The sequence below is a fragment of the Camelus bactrianus genome, chromosome 8 (assembly GCF_048773025.1).
Source record: "Camelus bactrianus isolate YW-2024 breed Bactrian camel chromosome 8, ASM4877302v1, whole genome shotgun sequence".
Taxonomy (NCBI): domain Eukaryota; kingdom Metazoa; phylum Chordata; class Mammalia; order Artiodactyla; family Camelidae; genus Camelus; species Camelus bactrianus.
The window spans coordinates 30,131,295-30,153,745 of record NC_133546.1 but is presented as its reverse complement, the minus strand read 5'-3'; the positions used below and the strand labels follow the sequence as shown (position 1 = coordinate 30,153,745).

The 22,451-nt window shown below is 35.2% G+C and overlaps 1 protein-coding gene across 1 annotated transcript in view; it reads left to right on the top strand.

Moving 5' to 3' along the window:
- The window catches only part of LAMA2 (laminin subunit alpha 2), a 516,774-nt gene that overhangs the window by 223,173 nt on the left and 271,150 nt on the right, over nucleotides 1–22,451 (top strand). The window contains exons 11-12 of the mRNA XM_045524726.2: nucleotides 3,959–4,099; nucleotides 6,725–6,898. Of these exons, the coding sequence (XP_045380682.1) occupies nucleotides 3,959–4,099; nucleotides 6,725–6,898 (315 nt within the window). The remainder of the gene's footprint in view (nucleotides 1–3,958; nucleotides 4,100–6,724; nucleotides 6,899–22,451) is intronic.

Genomic DNA, 22,451 nt, shown 5'->3' with positions numbered 1-22,451 from the left:
TTGATTTAAATGACCTTTGGTAGGCATTCTTATATCTGTAAACATACCAATTAGGAGAACAGTGCTGCTGTGGCCTATTTTAATCCTATCACGCAAACTTTGGGATAACATCTTTTTCTCTCAACCTTGTGGCTGAGCTGTCTTATTTTCCTTCAAGGAGTTGGAGCACTTTGGTGATAAATCTGGTGTTAGATCCAGAGCATGTACTCAGTATCCCTCTTAGGGCAGTGACTTCTTACTGCACTGTGCTGTATTTATTTGTCCATACTCTTACTTGCTTTGCTATAATGCTCTTGAGAGCATTTTTTTATATCCCCTCTGGCATTTCATGTAATGCCTTGTATGCAGTAGCTCAGCTATGACTTGGTGAATGAATAACAGTAGAGACTAAAGAAACTATGAGAAATAATATACAGAGCATTTATTAATAATTTGATATTGATAGTAAAGAAAATTAAAGTATTCAAATAACCTACCCATAAAGCAAATGGTTCATTCTCATTCTCAAGCTGAAAAAGAATTAGGAATACAATCAGAGACTGCTTCATAGGTGACAGTTGTTGATAAGTCACAGATAAGTTTTGGGAAAGCATTTATACTCCTGGAAACCCATAGACAGAATTGAGACCCAAGCTGCCAAGATGGTGTGTTTTAGCAGACTACTAGAAGGTGGGGGACCTCTGTCTCTGTGAAGGTACAATGAAAGTCCTGGAACACCATGCTTCTGTGTTTGAATCGCACCACTCTAAAACATCTGAAATATGTTAAATATTAAACTATACTGTTCTCTAGTTATCATTGTTTTAAAACAAATATATTTTAAGAGAACTCTAGAAACACAATCCTTAAATAAGAAATTACTTATATATATACTCTCTCAAGGGAAATTAGGAAACGAAAAAGGAAGTAGAACCTGATATAACTAATTAATTCTATACATATTGACACATGTCCAGAAAGCAGAGTTCTGGTGAGTTAATAAGATGTTCTCCCCAATTCTTCATTTTCCTACCAGCCTCAAAATGCTCTTTAACCAGTCCATAAGGACACGCATATAAGTAAGTATGCTATCCACCATATTTATTATTTAGTGTTGGCTTAATATTTGACTGTGGTAGACCTTGAGAAAAATCAGAACCAAGAACATTTGAATTGAATGACCCTAGCTCAATCTGATTACAAGCTATATTCACTAAAGAAAAAGCATGGTATAGACATGGTATACAAAGACACTCTAATCAGGCAAGATATTACAAGGATTTACAGGTTACCTCTCAGGAGCTGGTCAAGTGACAGTCTTCAATTTAGAATGTGTAGCCTTTGAGTACTCCAAGCCCACTGAACTAACCCTTTACTGCATCATATAGTATTGAAAGATTTCTTTGTTACAGAGTCTCACATTTCATGAACATGTTACCTGCTATTGCCAGCTTAAGTGCCTCAAGTATAGTTCTGTTGATTTATCTCCTGCTCAATAACTTTTAATGACTTAGTCAATTCCTAAGGGACAAGACCCATATCTCTTAGGGTAACCTTAAAGATATGTAATATGAGGTCAGGGGCCCTGAAACCTAAGTACCAAATGAACTTTCTAGCATACAGGAAATATTGAGTACATTTGTTTTGAAAGAGTAAATAATGAATGGACATGCTATTATTGAATTATTTCTTATTCCCAATATCTTTGCTAACATAGGTCTCTATTCAGAATAGTCTCCTCCAACAGGTCAAATTTTTACACCATGCTCCAAGGTTTAGGTCAAATTCCACTTCTGTCATAAAGCCTTCTCAAGCCTTCATAGCAGAACCTAGCCCTTTCTCCCCTATGTTCCCAGAATTAGTTTCTGAGATGCACTTTTCATGTTCCACCTTGCAGTATAGTTGCTTGTAAATGTGTCTTTGTACCCAACTCTAGATGTTGGCTTTTAAAGACAGAGACCTTGACTCACACATCTTTATAGTCCCTAAAATTTCTACCCTAATGTGATTCTTCAGTTTATTAAATTAAGTTGAATATGGCAATTATTTAATCATAATTTTTTTCAGGGTTATGTTACCAGGCGAAAATGTAACTAATGTCTAAAAGTTACTAATTGTTGAATTTAGTCTGAATCTCAGAAAAATGGTATTACAAGCTTTCAAATTAGAGTAAATGAAAGTAGATTAGACCAAGCACATAAGAACACAGTGTACCAGGACAGCTGTACGGTGTTCTCAAAGGGATAAGCTAAATTATAATTATTATAGATATGTTTCATCTTTCCTGCCTGTGCACTCTTCTGAAGATGCTCTCAACTTCAGGGTTTTGGGGATTCATCACCATAGGTCTGAAATTAGTTTGATTAGTTTTGCTGACATCTAGCATCTCAAAAAGTCTGAAATTTACCTTAGAAATAAAAACTAGCAAGAATATCAGTGGCAGTCATTCAATTTGTGTACATACTAGGATAGTAAATTATGACATGTCAAATGGGTCTAGAGACATCTCTTTGTTTAGGCTCCAGACAATGTAGAAATGGTTGAGGTTGTAAATAGGTCATAGAAATTAAGAGTTCAAAAGTAAATTTCAAATGAATTATTCTCTTGGATACAAGGAGAACTTTATTTGTTCATTCTTACAAATTTCTGTATTTTTTCATGCTATTGTTCTCTCCTCTTCTACTTTCCCCCTATGTTCTCAGATTGTATCACTCTTATCTTCTGCTCAATCTTGGTTTATTCAAAAATGTTTTTATGAAACATCTACTAGGTGCATAGCACTTCTTTATGCATGCAAAACACAACTACCAAGAGATTCACTTAAACTTAATAAAATTTCATTAAGTTAGTACCCAGTGTTGTACCAGGAACCCTGTCATTTCCTGGTACTTTAAAGGTAAGACAGGGTTTCTACCTCTGAATAGTTTATGATATATAGCCAGAGAGAATAATCTTAGAAGATAGAGCAATACTTTTTGTGGTTATAATAGAGCAATGTATAAAGGGCTATGGTAACACCCTTGAGAGACAAATTAGTTTTTTAAGGAAAAGGAAAGCTTCAGAGTTGAAGTAATAAGTAAATTCAAGGAAAAGGGAATGTGGAGCAAATTCATGTGTAAGAAATATTGAGAATCTGTTTCCTGGGAGGTAGGGAACTTTCATTTAGACATTGGTCAAGATTAACCATTCTTTAAATTGAGACATTACACCCTTCCAAGTTTTTCATTATATAGTCAGCTTTCCCTGGCTTGAATCCACATTATAGGTCTACCTATAAACAAATAATTTTTCAGTATATTGAGCCTAGGATTAATGAAACCAATCTGGAGAGCAGTCACCGAATGAGAATTATTTTTCCTATAATATTGCTATATAATTAACTGGCTATACCAATGTGTTGGAGGAAACACTGTGAAAATTGACCAGGGAAAACTTTCCTCCTTTTCTACTGCGTCTCATCAGGGAAATAATATGACTGTTCGCTCCAGTTTCTCTACTGGTCAGGTTCTTATGCTTGCTTCAAAGACATGTATTTTTCATATTTTAATGTGAAAAGTATTTTTACCATCTGCATAATACCAATGTTCTATTACACATCCATGTATTAGCATAATATCTTTCATTTTATCGTTTATCATGCATTCTAAGAGGAAGAAGTTCCCCAACATAGTACAGTAAGCAGTAAACTAAAAGTCTTATTTATTGCTGTATTTATCATGACATTTACTCTGGACTCTTGACATCGATGAAGATCAAATTGTAACTTTTACCGCGGTAGGTTAGAATCCAATATTCTTTCCTGTCAGTGTGACTAGTTAGGACAGGATATAGCTTAATAAGAAGCTTTTGAGAAGTTTTTAAAAAATATCATTATACTTTAAATAAGGTGGAGAGGTAAAATGAAGAATATATGGCATATATTTTTCTTCAACAGAAATAGAGAAAATTCTCCATTTTGAATCCACCTCTCTATTTACAGGAAAATGTCGAAGGAGGAGATTGTAGTCGCTGCAAATCCGGCTTCTTCAATTTGCAAGAGGATAATCACAAGGGTTGTGACGAGTGTTTTTGTTCAGGGCTTTCCAACAGATGTCAGAGCTCCTACTGGACCTACGGCAATGTAAGCAACAGCCTTTGACTCCTACGTCTGCTCCACGGGGCTTCTTGCTATTGTTGTCTTTCTCTAAGAAACCAAAAAAATTGTTCTTTCTTGTAGTGAGCTTCTACTTAAAGGTATCATGAAGAAGTGATGGAATTTTCTTTCAAATGCTATTTGTGTCTCTTTGACAAAAGCCTTTAAGGTTTTATTGGTACCAGTGTGTAGACTGGAACCTCTTGGAGTAAGCCAACACCATCCTTTTCAGTATCCATGACTAGTAGGTGAAGTGGTAATGGAGTTAATGTTGTTTTAGCCTCAAGGGATTCAACAGAAAAAAACATCAGATTGTGATATGAACTACATATTTCACTCACCAGTGTTTTTGGTACACACTTTAAGAAGAACTCCTTTAACATCTATATACGTCATACATATTACCCACCAGCCTTTAGTTGCCAGGACCCCTTCTTTATTAAAAGGACACAGTAAATTTGAACAATACCTTTATTCTTAATTGATTTCAAAAGGTTTAAATTATGACCTGTTTAGTAGTTACTGGTGTATTCCTCCTCTAAAATAAACATAAACATGTTGTTTACCTTCCTTCCTCTACTGCCCGTCACACTCCCTCTGCCTTTTCAACCCTTCACAGATGGTAGTTTGTCTCCTTTATAGAAGAGGTAAGAGAGGAGAATGAGACCTTTGGGGAATTTCGAATAGCTTGCTTGACAGCACTTAAGGGTACAGGGTGGCAGGAAACAGGCTGAAGAAAGAGAAACCTAAAGAGGGAATGAGACACTATACCATATAGGGTTGAGTTTGCTAAGAAGTTGGGTCCTTATCCTTGGAGAGTCATTGAAGGATTTTAGCAGAGGAATGATATGATCAAAGTTGTGTATTACAAAGATCACTATTTTAGTAAACTGTCTTCCAAACACTGCTCCTGCCTTTCAATTTTAATCAGCTAATTAATCCTTAATACAGCTATGAAATATTTTTTGCTGCCTGTACTGCCTTTAAGTCAAGTCTGGAATATTATGAGTAGTTTCTTTTTTCTTTTTTTCCTATGGTTTAATTTTTTTTGTTGAGTTATACTCAGTTTACAATGTTGTGTCAATTTCCAGTGTAGAGCACACATTTTCAGTTACACATGAGCATACATACATTCATTGTCACATTCTTTTTCACCATGAGCTACTACAAGATCTTGTGTATATTTCCCTGTGCTATACAGTGTAATCTTGTTTATCTATTCTGTATATACCTGTCAGTCTCTACAAATTTCGAACTCCCAGTCTGTCCTGTTGAAATATTATGAGTAGTTTCTGATTATACTCTCATATCTAAATTTCAATCTGTACATACTTGATCATAGGCATTACTTTTGGAGCAGATTTCATAGAACCAACAGCAAATTGACATCTAGTCTAACTTCCTCCTTTTGTTTGTAGAGTCTCACCTCACCCTCTAGATTGCCCCATTAATGTGCTTAAGTTTTATGGCTAGCAGAGGAGCCAAGGTGGCACCCAGCCTTGTTCTTCAGAAACTAGGTCCAATGATATTTGCATTTCAGTAAGTCTTCTGGAATGAACTTCCTCTGAATCTCACTGGGCTGTCTCAGAATGCCTGATGCATGACATTGGAAAGGGAAGAAAAGAAAGTAATGTGTGTTTTGTTGGCTGGCTGTCCAAAAAGCTTGACCTGGTCTCCCTTTTGACCAGGGCAGTCCCAGCAATTCCACAGCTTTGGGAGATATAGAATCAAATGATCTCTACATGAAGACATTTAAAAAAATGTCATCCTCATATTATTACCATTGCATTTCTGCTCCCCATCACCCACAACACTGAGCAGCTCACACACATCTGGGGGGTCCCTGATAACCACAAACCGCAGTGTTCCGTGTTTTGTCCTGACTAGGTAGGATGGTTTGAATTAGAATTGTAGCCGTATGCCCACCTATGGCTGGAGTATAAACATGGAAAAGCAAATCATCATGTATTCCCTAATTCCTCCTTAAAGGCTCTTTCCTTTTCTGGGTCACGGATCTTGGCTAGGAGTTCCTACAACTCTTCTGACCTTATGGAGGGAAATAGGTACAGTATTGTGAGCTGGTGGATTTAAATGTCCTTAAGCCTCAAAGTTGAAATTTAAATACGTGGAAAGGAAGGAAACACTGAATGAAAAGCCACCTTTCATATCTTATTTTTTTTCTTCCTCTGCTTTATAAATACATATGTAACACCTTTTGAAATAATTCTTTTCATAAGCAACAGGAAATTACTAGTGGAGTAAAAAATACAAAATTCAAAGTTCAGCTGTTTGATAATTTATATAACATCATGTGTAATTTTGAATAAGTTTCCATTTTTGAGAAAGAAGTATTTGGAATCATAATTTTTCAAAAAGCATTCTAAAAACAGGTTACTATATAGTACCAACTAAATTCCTAGAAACATCAAGGAAAAAAACGAGTACCTACAATAGAGTATCTATGATAAGTTTAATGATATTCACAACTTTCATATTTTTCTAAACTTTAATAGCTTTTTTTAATTAAAAAGAAAATGAACGCTTCAGGAATATGAAAGAGAAGAGAAGTGGATTTGTTTTCCTAAGTAAGGATGATTGTATGTTTCCTTTAAGATACAAGACATGAGTGGCTGGTATCTGACTGACATTTCTGGCCGCGTGCGAGTGGCTCCTCAGCGTGATGACTTAGATCCACCTCAGCAGATCAGCTTCAGCAGCCTGGAGGCCAGAGGAGCCCTGCCACAGGACTACTACTGGAGCGCGCCAGCTCCATACCTGGGAAACAAAGTAAGTCCAGACGGTGTTCCTTCTTGCTACTTTGCTTTAATTGATCAATAAGGTGAGTGGGTTTTATTTAGTCTTTCTTTAAAGGAAGGTAAGATCAAGTATATACTGTCTTGGATTGTTGGAAGCAACTGAGTCAGATTACATTGGACATTTCCACCCTGCCCCCTCGGTCATGGCATCCCTACTTCATACAGCTCTACATAGTTGCTGTTCTGTGTCAAATTTTTGAATGAACAAATAAATTAGTGAAGCCTCTAGGGCATTTTTTTTGCAGAAAAATTATAGATATTAAAAGAAATATAGATATTAAAAAGGTATGTTTTCTGTAATAACTTTTTCTAGAGTTGTCTATGGTGGAATACTTAGTGAAGTTTTTCTCATCTGTTTCTATTTCATTTCAAAACTGATTTGCAAGAGAGCTACTTTTCCTACCTTGTCTGGATGTTAATTGGAAATGAAATTTATTACATAACTAATTTAATACTTGCCATGAAGCTTATATAAACACCATATTTCCTGGAGCTCAGAAAGAGAATTACCCTAAAAGAAGTGTCAGATTGAAAGCACACGTTTGTTTTAAAACCCACTCACACACGTATAAAAACATACACAGATAAACAAATGTAGCAATTTCAGAAATGCAGGTGCTTTTCCCCTCCTTGTTGTGGATTAACTGTATCTAGATAGTTGCCGTGGCTTTTTTCCTTTTGTTTTATTTTGTTAAACAATTTATTGGAAACAAAATTTGGTATAGTCATTCTGAATGGGAATACCTGCTTGTTCTGTGGAATTTAATACATCAGGTAACAGTTAAATTCCCTAATCACACCAGAAATTGTGACGGTCACAGAAACATCCCTTAGCAAATTGATTCTATTTAAGCCTAGTTTTCACCCAAAAAAGTAAAGTGTTACTCTTGAAGAAATCTTCATTGATTACACAGATAAAAATATATTAATAGTGATCCTCTTGCATGGCATGTGAATATTGCGATAGAGAAACTTACTAGTCCATATGAATGGGAACTGATGGCTTCAGCTGATTGAAAAAAATTTTAATTTATGGCCTGTTTCTTACTTTCATAGGGTTCTAAATGCCATTATGAAAAATGTTTAAATGAATAAAACAGGTTTTCAGTGAATATGTATTTTTAAAGAGACAGTGTATGTTGCATAAAATTTTCTAGGTGTAATAAAACTAATTAAATTTTCACTTCAAAGCCCTATAACAAGAAGTCATTCTATCCTGTTCTATTTAGGAACTTCCTGAATCCCTGACAAGAATGAAATAGCACATGCAACTTGAATGTCTGCAGCTTAAAATTGCAAGAAAAAAAAAACAAACAAACCAAAAAAAAACCTAAAAAACAAAACCCCATAAACTGTCTTTTTTTTTTTTTTTTTTTCTTCCTGCTCTGAGGAGTTTAAAGAAGAGCCATGGGTCAAAATTGGATCGGTTTCAAAAGTCTTACTTTTCTTATAGTGTTGAAATTTACTTAAAGATAGTTTTTTTTTTTAATAGACTATTCTTTGCCATATTTTCCATCATTTCTTCTTTGGTCATATGCTTTTTCTTTCCGTTGGCTGAAAATCAAAGTGACAGAAGGAAAGCAAGCAAATGGGATATTAAATAGCATCAGAGCAAAGAATTTGGACATCCTGTTCCTGGTTGTTGGTTCCCAAAGATAACTTCCCTTATCCTGGCTGAACTGCTTCTTGTAACCACCCACAATGAAGCACTTCATATCCCCCACAGATTATTTTCACATCAAAAAGCTGTGCTTGCCTGTGCTTCAGTTTCCATTCAGTGAACAAAATAATGGTAACGGGGTGTGCAAATTGTTTGAATATGGAAGACATTTTTTAATGTAATGTGGAAACCCTTGGTGGTTTACTGTCAGATTTCTTAGTATGAATGAAACAATTCGCCTTAATAACTGAACCATATAAATTTTTGATACTACAATAATACTGCAAGCTCTCACAAATTACCACAGTACATCTTAACTGTCATGTCACATCATGTAAATTATAGTCATGATGACATGCTTAGCTTGGTTGATTTAATATCTTGCTAAGGAAATGGAAAATTGTAGGTCCTTGTTTATAAATCCAATAAAGCCACTTTTCTAAATAGTTGAGGCTAAATTCTTTACTAGTAATTGCTGTTCGAATCAGAGTCGTTGCCAGAATCTGACAGAAACACTAGTACATCTGCTTAGATACTGAATTTCATTTGCATCCATGACCAGGAAGCTGCAGGTACATAATCCCTCCTCTGCTTTTTTTAGTGTTAATTCCTAAGTTGAAAAAATATTTATTAGGTGCTATTAGCTTTTTCTAAATGTTTACATAACCGATTTGAAAACATTTTCCAAGTTACTTGGTTATAAGTCTACTTCTAACAGAAGGGAGATGTGTTGTGCGTATTCTGTTATAATGAAACTGCCACATGCCAGTCGTCCTTTTTTGGGGGAACCTAGCCCCAAATAATAAAACTGCTCTCACTTAGGATACACTTTACTAACATAGAGCCCTGCCTGATTGTTATTAAACTCAAGAAACACTAGCCAGTTTAGCAAAGGAATACTTTTTATCCTAAGAAACATATTTATCAACTACAGTTCTTTGCGGAGTAATGAGGAATATATAAGTGAATATGGTTGTGTGTGTGGGTAATAGATGAGGCCTAGAAAAAGTCGACACATTTTTTATACCGTTCATTTAAAAGATTTCCATGATCTTCTTGTCGAATGCCAAGTTTGTGTGCCCAACACACAGTGAGGCCAAACAAACCAAAATGTCAGAGTTTGGAGCTAAGCAAGGTTTACTGCAGGGACGAGCAAAGAAAATGGGGCAGCTCATGCTTGAAAGACCCAAACTCCTCAATGGTTTCAGGGAAGCATGTTTAAAGGCAAGGTGAGGGAGGGGAGTTGCAGGGTGTGTGATCAGCTTGTGCACAATTCTCTGGTTAATAGTGAACAAACATGGTGGTGTCACAGGGGTTAACATTATTAGTCCTCAGGCTCCAGTAGGTCTGGGGGCTTTGTGCTCATGGTCATCAAGTAGTCAACTCCTTACATTTGGTGAAAGTTTTAGTATCTTTAAAACAACTCAGAAAATGTGCATCAGATACTTGGTACTTTAGGGAGGAACTAAAGATTCTCTGACAGTCATATGGCTGATTTACTGTTTAAATTCTTACCAGTTCTCCTGTACCCGATGGTTATTTTTGTCACTTCATGTTCACATCCTTTCAATCATTAATTCTTTAGCCAGGCTTTTGTGACTCAGGAGGGCCTGGGAGACTACAGCTTTTCTGCAGGCAAGAGGCAGGCAGAGGACATGGGGAGAGGGGTCTGTCCTAGGAAGGCCCCACAGGGTCTTGCTGGGTTAGTCTCGACTATGAGTTAATTCCTCAACAGCAATCTTGAAAATGTTTTTTTTTCCCTCATACGTGAGTATTTAGCACAATTGTCACAATCAAGTGTTAATTCCCCACCCCCACTCCATTCTAGATATTCAGAGAATTATGTGAGGCATCCATAGAACTCTACTAGGCAGCGGTCTTATTTTCAAAATGCTTTGCACATGTTAATGCCTGGTTTTAGGGCATTTGTTTAAGCGTGGAACTAGGCAGGAACAAAAGAACTAGAGGGAGTCATGCTGATTTGCATCAGTCTACAGCTATTCAGAAACAGTTTGAGTATTTCAGAGTTGGAATAATTTACTGGTTTAGTAAACTAAATGCTATTGGAACGCTGAACTAGTCATTTACTTAAGGTTACCCTAGTGGTCTGAAATAGATAGTGCAGCTTCCAAAAGCAATTCACTTCCCGTCTGTAAAGTTCCCTGAGGATCTGGCTTTGGCCTGACTACTGTTCCCGCGTTACCATTAAGGTTTGCAGTTTTGTCTCTGAGCATTACTAAATTAATCTCATGTGATTTGGTCTTTATAAAACAATGCTTATTTTCTACAACATTATACTGTCTTTCTGTTTCTAGCTCGGAGAAGCTTTTAAATTGTTTCATGCAGTTGCCAAGAATACCTGTAGTTCAGCTTAAGATGTAAGTGATAAGTCTGCTAAAGAAATAGCATCTGATTCTGAAAGTAATCTCTTGTATTTCTTTGTTGTGCTTGTTTGACTTTTAGTTCTACCTCTCAGATCCCAAATTAAACCTATTGATTTAAAGGAGACTGATGTTTGAGATTTATAGGACAGGATAGTTCTTGTCACATAAAAGGAGCTCAACAAATACTTTGTGATTAACGCTACATATTTTACTACAACAACAAAATAGTTTTGATTGGATTGCTCAGAAATGACTTTTTTGTAAGAGCTGATCCTTTTTTTTAACTTTTTATTATGGACTACTTTTTAAAAAATACATTTTGGGGGGGGTGGTAATTAGGTTTACTTATTTATTTACTTCTAGAGGAGGTACCAGGGATTGAACCCAGGGCCTTGTGTATACTAAGCTTGCACTCAGTGCTTGAGCTGTACCCTCCCCCTTAGAAATGACTCTTGAGATAGAGTTTATGTTAGAACTGAAAGATGATTTCAATCTTGGTTAAAAAAGTTAAAAACTCACTAATAAGCATGATCTACTCTCTTTTTAGCAACATAATTTATATTTATGACTTCTTTGCTCCAAATTCCTCAAAATTGTTCAAAAGTAAAGGTCAGAACTTCTCCCTCATCCTTAACATCCTCCAATTTAAGTGTTGGATTAAATAGATTAATTAAGAATGCATTATATATGTGGAGAATGGCATGGCCGTAAAAGTAATAGGATAAATCAACCATGATTGAATTTTTATTCCATAAATCAGATCATTTAAAAATTGATTTGGTAATGAAGTAGTACCCAGAAGAAGATTTGTTGTGAAGAATAACCATATGAATTGTTAAGGGTAAATGAGGAAACATATTTATCTAGAAATAAACAAACAAAAAAACTCAAGAACTCATTTATTGCCCGGAACTCATTACTACCCAAAATTAGCCCACCTGTGAGGACTCAGTCAAACATAAAAATCTCTCAATTTTACCCATTCTTTTCATAGTATTATCCTCATAGTTTTCCTAATAAAATTTATAAAGACATTTTAATGTTGCAAATTATTATATAAAATAACATTTTCATATTCATATGCATTATTCTGTTTACAGTGCCTTATAATAAAGTACAGTGGGAACAAAGATCAGTTTTTAAAGTTGATCAACTGAACAGGTACTAAATAGGGGAATATTCAGTCTAACAACAATTTGGTGGGAAAAAGTAAGGAGTTCACTTAACAGTATTTTCAGTCTGAGTTGATTTTGTGCTATGGTTGCAAACAAAACTAATGTAATCTAGGCTACATTGGTGAGAATTTACTGGCCATGTCAAGGGAGGTAAGGGTTATACATATTCTGCACAAAGCAGGTCACCTAAAGTATTCAACTTTCTTGTGAATTTCTGTTTTCATCTATGTTAAGATATATTACCAAGTCATCAGCTAACAAACCTAAATAAACCAACTAGTAAGAGATAGAACCAAGATTGGAATTCAGATATTTCTAGCTCTTTCTAATTAATCATTTTTTCATTTAATTATGTTTATTAATTCTTGTAAGGCATACTTAGCTTTGGAATAGAGATCTTTGAGCCACTTAGCCAAAAGAAAGCTTAAGAAAGAATCCAGTAAAGACATGAATTTATACAAATGCAAATTAAGAAAACCTAAAACGAATATCAGTAAAGAGGACACGAAAACAAAAACTTATTTTTATAAAGATTACAAGCTCTAGCAAGATTAATAGAGAAAAAAGTGACTATAGCAACACATAGTTTTAGAAGTATAAATCTAGATGTAACTAAAATTACTTCAGAAAATTAAAAAGTAAGAAAAATCATGAAAACTTTACACACAATAAATTTATTTATAAAAATAAATTTCTAGAATAATGAAAATTAATAAAACTGGCTCGAAGGAAAAAATCTGAAAGTCATATGAACATTAAAAGCAAATGAATCAGTAGTCCAAAAATATCTTCTCATAAAGATAACACTAGGTCTATTTTGTTTACAGGTGAGTTCAATCGATATTTAAACCTTAAAAAATTTCAATCTTACACAAGCTTTCCAGAGAACAGAGTCATGGGGACTACTCAAGTAATTTTATGTGGCTTGATATGCTTGATATCAGGGAGCTATAAAAAAGGAAATCCCTGTCCAAACTCACTCATGAAAATAGATGCAAACATCCCAGCCAAAGCATGAACAATCAGAATCCATAATGTAAAAAAAATGGTAAAACTAAATTGGCTGCTTTGCTTTTATCATAGGAGTTCAATGTTCGTTCAATATCAAAAAATCAGTGTAAGTAATTGACAATATTGACTGATTAAAGGAGAGGGAAAAAAACAACTATCTCAATAAGAGTCAGCAAAGGAAATAGGTAAAATTAAGTAATGATTCACCATGTTTTAAAAAAAAGTTATTAAACTAAGATTGGAAAAGCACCACTTTATGTTAAGAATATCTACACAGAAATGAATAGTGTATGTCTTATTTAGTATAAAATATTGAAAGAATTCTTTAAGATCACAAACAATTTTCACTCTGGCCACTGTTACTTAACATTGTACTGGAAGATTTGGACAGCGCAGTAAGATTTAAAAAAAATAAAAAAATAACAGAGATTGAAAAGCAAGGAATAAAACTGTTGTTTATAGGTGATATGATTATCTACTTTGTGAACTGAGAAGATAAGTTATTAATATGTGAATCTAGAAAGGAACTGTATACAAAATTAATATATAAAAGTAGATTGTGGATTTTTACATCAGCAAAAACCAGTTAAAACAACACTTTAAAAATAAGTCCTTTATAATAACAATAAATAATAAAAGTACCAAAGATAGAATCTATATGGAAAAACAAAGGGCCAAAAATAATCAAAGGAAATCCTAAAAGAAAGATGGAGATGGAATTTTAATCAAAACTTACCTGATATAAAGGGCTCATTTTAAAAAAGAAATAATGATTGAGACATAATGCTGTTGGTGTGAAAACAGCTTCTAAAAGATCAGTGGAACTGAAAAAATAGTCCCATGCATATATGGATTCTTGACTTTTAACAAAATAGATATTTCAGATCAATGATAATAGAATAGACCATATAATAAATGCTACTGGTACCACTGGTTATCTAAAGAGAAAAAAAAAACTATCTCTGTATCTCTACTTCATATTATACATAAAAATAAATTCTAGTTGAAACAAAGACTACAGTTTCAAAAATCATACTAAAAAAATTTTCAAAGGTATTACCTTGGAATTTTTGCTTCTGACTGTTATTGAATAAACCTTTCTTAAACAACAAGAAAACTTGAGGGAAAAAAAAAATAACATAAAACAGTAGTTTCACTACACAGCAGATAGTGTATGACTGTGATCCCTGAGGAAAGAGAAACAAATGAGGTGAGGCTTACAGTTGCCCAGGTTGTTGGCTGGGTGCAGTTTCCAAAGTGAAGTGCATTGAGGGAAAAGCCAAACAGCACTGTCTGAAAGAGGAGGATTGGAGCTCAGGGAGGCCCAAGAAGCTGGAAATTGTGGAACAGCATATTAGAGAAGAGGGAGCTAGAGAGAGAGAGAGAATCAATCCAGATATCTGGAAAGGTGTAAAAGGCACCTCCAGCCTGGCTGAGTATTGAGTTGGATGGGAGAAAACTACCTACCTACCTAAGACTGGTGGGAGAACTACCAAAAAGTAGTAAGAGGAGCAATTCCTGGAGCTAACACAGAGCTGGTAATAGCGAGTTTTCCCACCACCTAAAGGGGAACAGCTTCATAATAGAGAGGACTTCAGTAAAGTACCCGGAGAGTTTTGCCCTAGTAGAGGGGCTAAATTAGCCCGGACTGCAGCCTGCTCTAGATTCACCTTAACAGATCTTAAAAGTAAGCCTTAAAAGAAACCGATTTTTTCCAAAACTGCATGCCAGAACAAAATCTGGTACTCCTTAATTAATTACAACAAAATCGGGCACCCAACAATGTAAAATCCATCATGTCTGGCAATGAATTAAAAATGACCAGCCATGTAAACAAGCAGAGGTATATGAACCATAGCCAGGAGGAAAACCAATCAATGGAAACAGACCCAAATTGACCAGAAAATCATACCCCCACCATCAAAAGGTACATCAAAATCAAATTATTAAAAAGGAAAACAAACAAATAAACAAAACAGTGGTAGGAATAAAGAGAAAATCTTAAAAGCAGCCAGAGATAAAGAAGACACAACATGTACAGAAGAACAAAGATATGAGAAATAGAAGAATCTTGTCAAGCATCACATAAGCCAGAATGCAGTACAGAAATATTTTAAAGTATGGGGAGAGGGGTAGAAATGACAACAAAAACAAACAAAAATTAGTAATCTAGAATTCTTTTTCATGCCAAATATCTTTTAAGAAATGAAGGCAAAACAAAGAGTTTCTTAGAGAAGTAAAGGCTGAGAAACTTTTTTTACCAACACAGGTAGACTAGTAGAAATATGGAGTTCTTCTGGTAAAAGGAGTACGGTAGCCAATGGAAATTCGTCCCTACAAAAAGAAATTAAGAGTAACACAGAAGGCAAATAATCATGCTTTCTTCATGGATCGCCGCCTACCACAGGACCTCAGGCTGGTCTCTTCTTCAGCCGTAGGGCTTCTGAGCACAATAATTATCGTATGAACAACAAAACACACAAAGTTAAAATAGAAATTTGGATACTCTGTATGAGCATTTATTTGGAATTGTAGAATGGAAGACCATGCAACCCCCATTCCTTATCCCAGAACTAAAGAAAGCAAAATCGACATCAATTTAAAAGAGTTTCAATCAAATCTTAATGTAAAACTTTGCATTCTCAGTATCCTTTTCAGTAACACTTTACAGCCGTGTTCCACGGGCAGCACAATGGAGAGCTATAGGCAAGTAATGGATTGCTGGTTCTGACGTGGTTACTAGCCCAAGTCCTTGTGGGACAAACCCCCAGTGTGCTGGCCTCTGCCACTTGGAGTAGATCAGACCCGCCAGCTGCTGTTTTTGTAGTTTATTGGGGCAGTATTATGCCATTTCTGAACCAATCATGGCCAGAGTGTTCTTTATATACTGGGTTTTTAAATCTCACCTAGTGTATATGTTGTTTAATTGTTGTTGGTAGTAGGAAAAGAGCAAGATGGTGGGGAAGGATGGGACACAGATATGGAGAGAAGTAAGGTGGCCGTCTGTAAGCCAAGGAGAGAGGCCTGGAGCAGATCCTTCTCTCATGGCCCTCAAAAGAAACCAGTCCTGTTGCCAGCTTGATTGCAGACTAGCAGAGATATTATTTCCTCTCTTCATTTTCATGAGAAGAGATTGAAAGCTGCTATTTGTGCAAGGGGAGGCCCTAGGCAGTTGTTTTCAGTTTTTTGATCCTTATGCCTTTCACGGATCTGATTCAAATGCTGGATCGCTTCCTTATTAGTTTTGTAATCTTGGATACATCCCATAATTTAGCTGAGTCTTACTTTCATTATCTGCAAATGGAGAGTTCCAGCACTTCATCAGAATTGTGCAAAGCCCTCAACACTGCCCTTAGCGCACGGAAGCTGTTCAATAAATGCCAACTGCCTTGTGAATTTCTGTAGTTGTATGCTGCAGTAATTTATATCAGAGGTAATCTTTATATCAATGAAAGACATGTGTTAAAGAACACTTTGTTCACTGCTTATTATTGCTATCTGATAGAGCATTTAGTGATGATAAGGACAAGATAGCATTAGAAATAAAAATGGACAATCAGACAGTTAATTTTAGCAAGTAAGTAGATTATGTGACTTAAACAGCAGCTTTGCAGAAATGTGAAAATTTTAAATCAGTTATCGAGCTTCCTGAGAAACCTGCAGAGTGTTTTGCACTTTATCTTGAGGGTACCAAAATAAAGCTAACGAGCATCACTTCATGTCTTTCCAAGCACATTACGTGACAAGTATCTAACTATTCCTGCTTCACTAAAGACCTGGTACTTAAAGGGATTTAAGATTTCTGCCCAGCAGTAACTGATTGGAGAAGTAAATTTTATAGGCATAATAAACAGCGTCAATACCCTGAAGCTCTAATGGGGCGAGTTAAAAATGAGCTCATTAAGGTGGACCCCAACTCAATCTGAGTAGTATCTTTATAAAAAGGGAAAATTTTGGGACAGACACTCCTACAGGGAGAACATCATGTGAACATGAAGACCATCTACAAGCCAAGCAGAGAGGCCTAAAACAGATTATTTTCTCATAGCTTTCAGGAGGAACCAATGGTGACAGCACCTTGACTTTGGACTTGTAGCCTCTATAACTGTGAGAAAATGAATTTCTGTTTTTTAAGACACTCAGTTTATGGTGTTTTGTTATGGCAAGCCCTAGCAAACTAATAAAAAAAAAACCTTATTTTTAAAATCCCATAATTTTCATTTTGTTTTAATTTATAGCAAACAAAAGGCTAATCTAATATCTAAAAAAGTTATAGAAATTGATAAAAGATCAACAGTTCAACAAAAAGTGGGCAACAGATATGAATAAACAGTTCATACAAAAGGAAATACAAATGTCTCCTAAGTATGTGAAACAATATGTAATCTGACTCATACATCTACACTGAGAAATCATTTGTCATTTATCTTAGGAAAACAATAGAATGACAAAATGGATAGCATACTATTACTGAGACTTTAAAAAGACAAAGATCCTTATATATTGATAGTGGGAATATATACTATAGATGCAATCCAAGAAAACCAATTCACAAATCTTCACCAAAGTTACAAATGCACATACGGTTATATATTTCTCCTCTGGGAGTTTTTCCTACAGGTGTATATAAACTTGTGAAGTACAAAATTATTATTAATAAATGTTTGTGATAAATGCAAAAATGTCTATCATGGAGAGATTGATTAAATGAATTTTGATACATACATACAATCAAACAATAGAAAGCTATAAATAAGGAAAGTTCTTTGTATACTAACATGGAATGATTGATTAAATCTAGAAGCAGAATAGTGTATATATGACCACCATTTTTGTAAAAAACAGTGGAGAAAAAGAATATGTTTGTAATTATGAGGTAACTTATCTGTTTAAAGTCACAGCCAGCATTTGATTTGAGGTGAGTTTGCCTCAGAGACTGTCTACTGCCCCACTTAAGAGCATAATATTGTCAGAGTTGGAAAATAAGATATTTTAAGTAGGACATCCTTTATTTTTTATTTTGATCTATTACAATTAGTTTTCTATTCTACACTTTGTTGTAAAGATTATTGCTTTGATGTGACCACTTAATAAGTATTAAGTGCCTTGATTCTATAAGCTAAAAATTGGTTGTTGTACTTAGTCACAAAGATCCCAATAGCACTCTTATCTTTCCATATAGTTTTAGGAAATTCTGTTACTATGAGCAGGGCCTGCTGGGGAAGCATAAAGCTTACATTTCTATTCCTGAGGTCTTCTCATCACTTCCAGCAGTAGTAGTTGAATCAAAACGACCCTCTCTCACCCTACTTTTTCTGAAGTTCTGCCTCTATTACCTGGGTCTAAGATTCCAAGTAGTTAAAATTCGACATTTGCCACATGGAAAAAAGAACTATGTGATAAGACTCTAATCGGAAATGTGATGAATTATTAAACAGATAGTTTGTTGGGTGATTGAAAATTACCTGTGAAAGAGTGCTTATCTCCTTGAGGCAAGTCAAAAGCTGATAGAATTGAGCCAATTAGACTGACTGTCTCTTCAATGAGTTGTGACCTCTCCATGGTAATAGCTTATTATGATGATAAATGAACCCATCTCTTCAACTGAAGCCTGAGTACACACTTCAGCAGTTTCCTTGAATCATGAGGCCATTACCTCTCGACTTCAGATCGACAGCGGTGACAGACACGAGAGCAGAGAGCATGCATGACTAGACACAGTTGATTGTTTTACTCAGATGAATATATTTACAGCTATTTCCAAAGAAACAGGACCTCCCCGTGCATTGTGTGTTCACACCTGAAATATTTACCATATGACATTTCCTTTATCAGGAAGAAGGCTACATCATTCTGAGATAAATCGTTTTATTTTGGTTTTTTTCCTTATCTCTTTCTCTCTCTCTTTTTTTTTTTTTTTTTGTTTTGTTTGTTTTAGGTTTAGTTTTTGTTTGTTTGTTTGTTTTAGGTTTTAGTTTAGATTTTGTTTGTTGTTTTCAATGTTTAAATTGCCCTGTCTTGGTCTCCTGATTGTGTAAAATTTCAGAATAAAAATATTTTCTTACACTGAAGATGTTCATAATATACAGACAAGTTTTTTTTAATTTAATTAATCTAATCTGTTAAGTTCCACAGTTTATATTTGATGTGAGTTAGGGAAACTTGCTCAGTGATTTTTTTATTTGTAGAGAAGTTTTATAAAGATCTTTGCTTTAAGAATCACACAAGCATTAACACTTTAGTTTTTGGATTTATATTTTAAGAAAATGCCAAGAATTCTTTAAGTAGTTACTGAAGTTTGATATCAGTTCCCTTATTCAGCTATAGTGATATCTTGGTTTGAGGAGAATTAGAACAGATTGGTTTTTTTAAATTTATATTTGTATTAAAATACAGTATTATAATTCCTAATAACTAGTAGAGAGATATCAGTTGTCAACTTCCCAATTATATTCCTAATAAAACTTATTAACCAAGCAAAATTAAGCTTGTGGAGTTAGTGTAGTTAAAGGAAAACACCAGTCTCCTTGACAGAGTCTTAACAGTGTCTCAGAAAGTAAAGAAAGACCAGGGGAGGATACTCATGGGTTTTAGGGGAAAGGTTGGCTGATTTCAAGGCAGATCTTGCATTGCAGACAACTGGGCAGAATTTATGATGCCATAGCTTTGGATTTGTCACAGAGTCTTGAATCAAGTATTGAAGAGCATACTATTATAATGTCTATAAGTAAGCTAGTTGAGACAAATCACAGTCCAGGTTTTCTTGGAACTTATTTGCAGAATTTTTTTTAAAATAGAGATTGGAAATTATGCTTGTTCTCAGCCATAACACAAGAATAAGGAATTATGTCAACTGTAGATCTTAAAGACTTTAGCTCTGGGATCATAGTATACTTATCTCTGTGTGGCACTGTTTCCTCATGTGTAAAGTGGAGATAATGTTGATACCCATTTCAACAATTATTTTGATGATTTAACACATACACAGCATTCAATGTTGATTGATAAATAAAAAGCACTTAGTATTAGCTATTGTTAACTCCAGATGGGCCTATTTTGAGGTCAGACATTATTCCGTTGAAATTTTAGAAAGGCTACACAGGAAGGAAGGAAGGAAGAAAGAAGGAAGGAAGAGAAAAGGAAAGAAGAAAAGAAAGAAAGGAAAGAAAGAAAAAGAGAAAGAAAGAAGAGGAAAGGAAGAAAGAGAGCAGGAAAGGGAAAAGTAAAGGACAAATCTGCTCCTATGTATTTCATTTTTTTAGGGAATTTTGATTTAGAAAGTAACTGTCTATCAGGACATCTCTTTTTTAGCCCAAATCTGTCAAGAGGTGGTGGTCTTTGGGTAAATAACCTTTTTTTCTAATTTTCTTCCGGGGCTGGATTTGATGTGATCATCAGCCCCAGTGTTCCCAGAGTAAGTCCTTTATAATGAAAAGGAACTGGAAATAATCTACAAGCAAAAAACTTGGCAGGCCACTGAAGGTCCCTGAGGCCATTTACTGCCTTAAGCTTATTTTCACTCATCACAGGAGAAAAAAAATAAGTAAGGGCATTGTTCTTATATCAAATAGTTTTAAGTTAAGATGTGATTTTTAAAATAAAAGTCAAAACGCTTTATTTTGCCTTTTCTTTCAAAACAAGTATAGAGATAAAATTTGATTATGTTAATATCTAATCTTAATTCTGCTCTCCATCAGACATTCTTTTGAAACTTTACAAGGGAAACAACAGAGCAGTTTAATGTAGCTCACTATCTAACAGATATTTGGAGGATGAAGGATGGAGTAAGTGTTTTGAACAAGAAATAACTTTTTGTTGTGCCAAACACATGAACTTTGTGTCTGGTGAAGATATTTAGGCTAAAGAAAGTATAAACTATACTGGGAATGAACCCCATGACCGCTTGATCCTGTGGGTTTGATTCCGTGTCCCTGACTCATATGGTGCAGCATTTTCACTTAAAAGAGACAAGCCAGGTTAAGGGGTTCAGCAGAACCATTTGAATCAACGGATTCTTTTAAAATGTAGTTAGACCTTCAACAGTCTCTCCACTGTGGTACTCAGGCCCCTCCACATCAGAGTCATCTCAAATCTTTATTGAAAATGGACATTACTCACTTCTATCTTGTATTCACTCTGTCAGGAGATCTAGGGGAAATGTGTGGAAATCTACATTTTAAAAAACCTCCCCAGGTGATTCTTTACTATAACATTTTGAGAGCCACTCTTTTATGATTATTTTTTTAATTGCTGATGATTATTCAAGTATCTGTAGATAATTCCCAAGACTTAAACTTTCCAGGGCGTTAAAAACAAAAAAATCCTGCAGCAGGCTTTAGTCTGAATTCAGAGGTTGACTTTTTTACACAACAGCAATAGTTTAGCCTGTGCAAGGGAACCCTAATATAGTATTTCCTTAGCTACCACAAAATCTGTAAATCCAAATCTATATATCAATCTCATTACAAACAGAAAAACACACACAACACACACAACCACACATATTCATATGAAGAGAAAATGAATCTGTTTTCTTTTTAAATAGGAAGTCTGAAGTGCACTGCCCATTAATATCTGGAATGAGGAAACTTGGCAAGACCAGAATATGACATGGGGATTAGGGGCAGTTTTAGATTCTAGAAGAGACTCCAGCTCTTCCTGAGTGTTAACAGATTTACTATTTGAACTCTGCTTCCCACTAGCTAAGTATAAACACAAGCAAGACCCTTAACTTCATTGTCTCCATTTTTCACTGGTGAAGATGGCGGAAGGTTACAATTTTAGCACCAGAACCTGTTTTACAAACAAAATCTTAGGTAGGACATGAAAAAACAAACAAACAAAAAAACTAGTTCAAATGGGGACAGAGCTGGTGCTGGTTACTGTGGGAGACAGGAATGGTGCTGTTCCACTGACTGACAGGGCCAGTTCTGGTTATACTGGGTGACAAGGCGAGGAGATCTGTCTTCATTTATCCCATAGCCTCATCTGTGGTTTCCCCCCAAAAAACCTAGGTTTTGGAGAAACACGCTATGAAAACAAATAGACCAAAATAATCAGAAAGTCTCTTGCAGAGTTAAATTATTATGATTCTAACACCAAATAGAATCATGCAATCAGCTGACTACTAACAATGAAACAGTAACTCTACAAAGCATGGCATAGTGACCACTTGATACCAATTGAAAAGAAAATAATGTTTCCCAGCTGAACTATTGTCCACATCCAAACGCCATGATGATACATAAGCCCGGCTGTGGAAAATGTGGCATGTGTCAGAGCAAAGCAACCAAC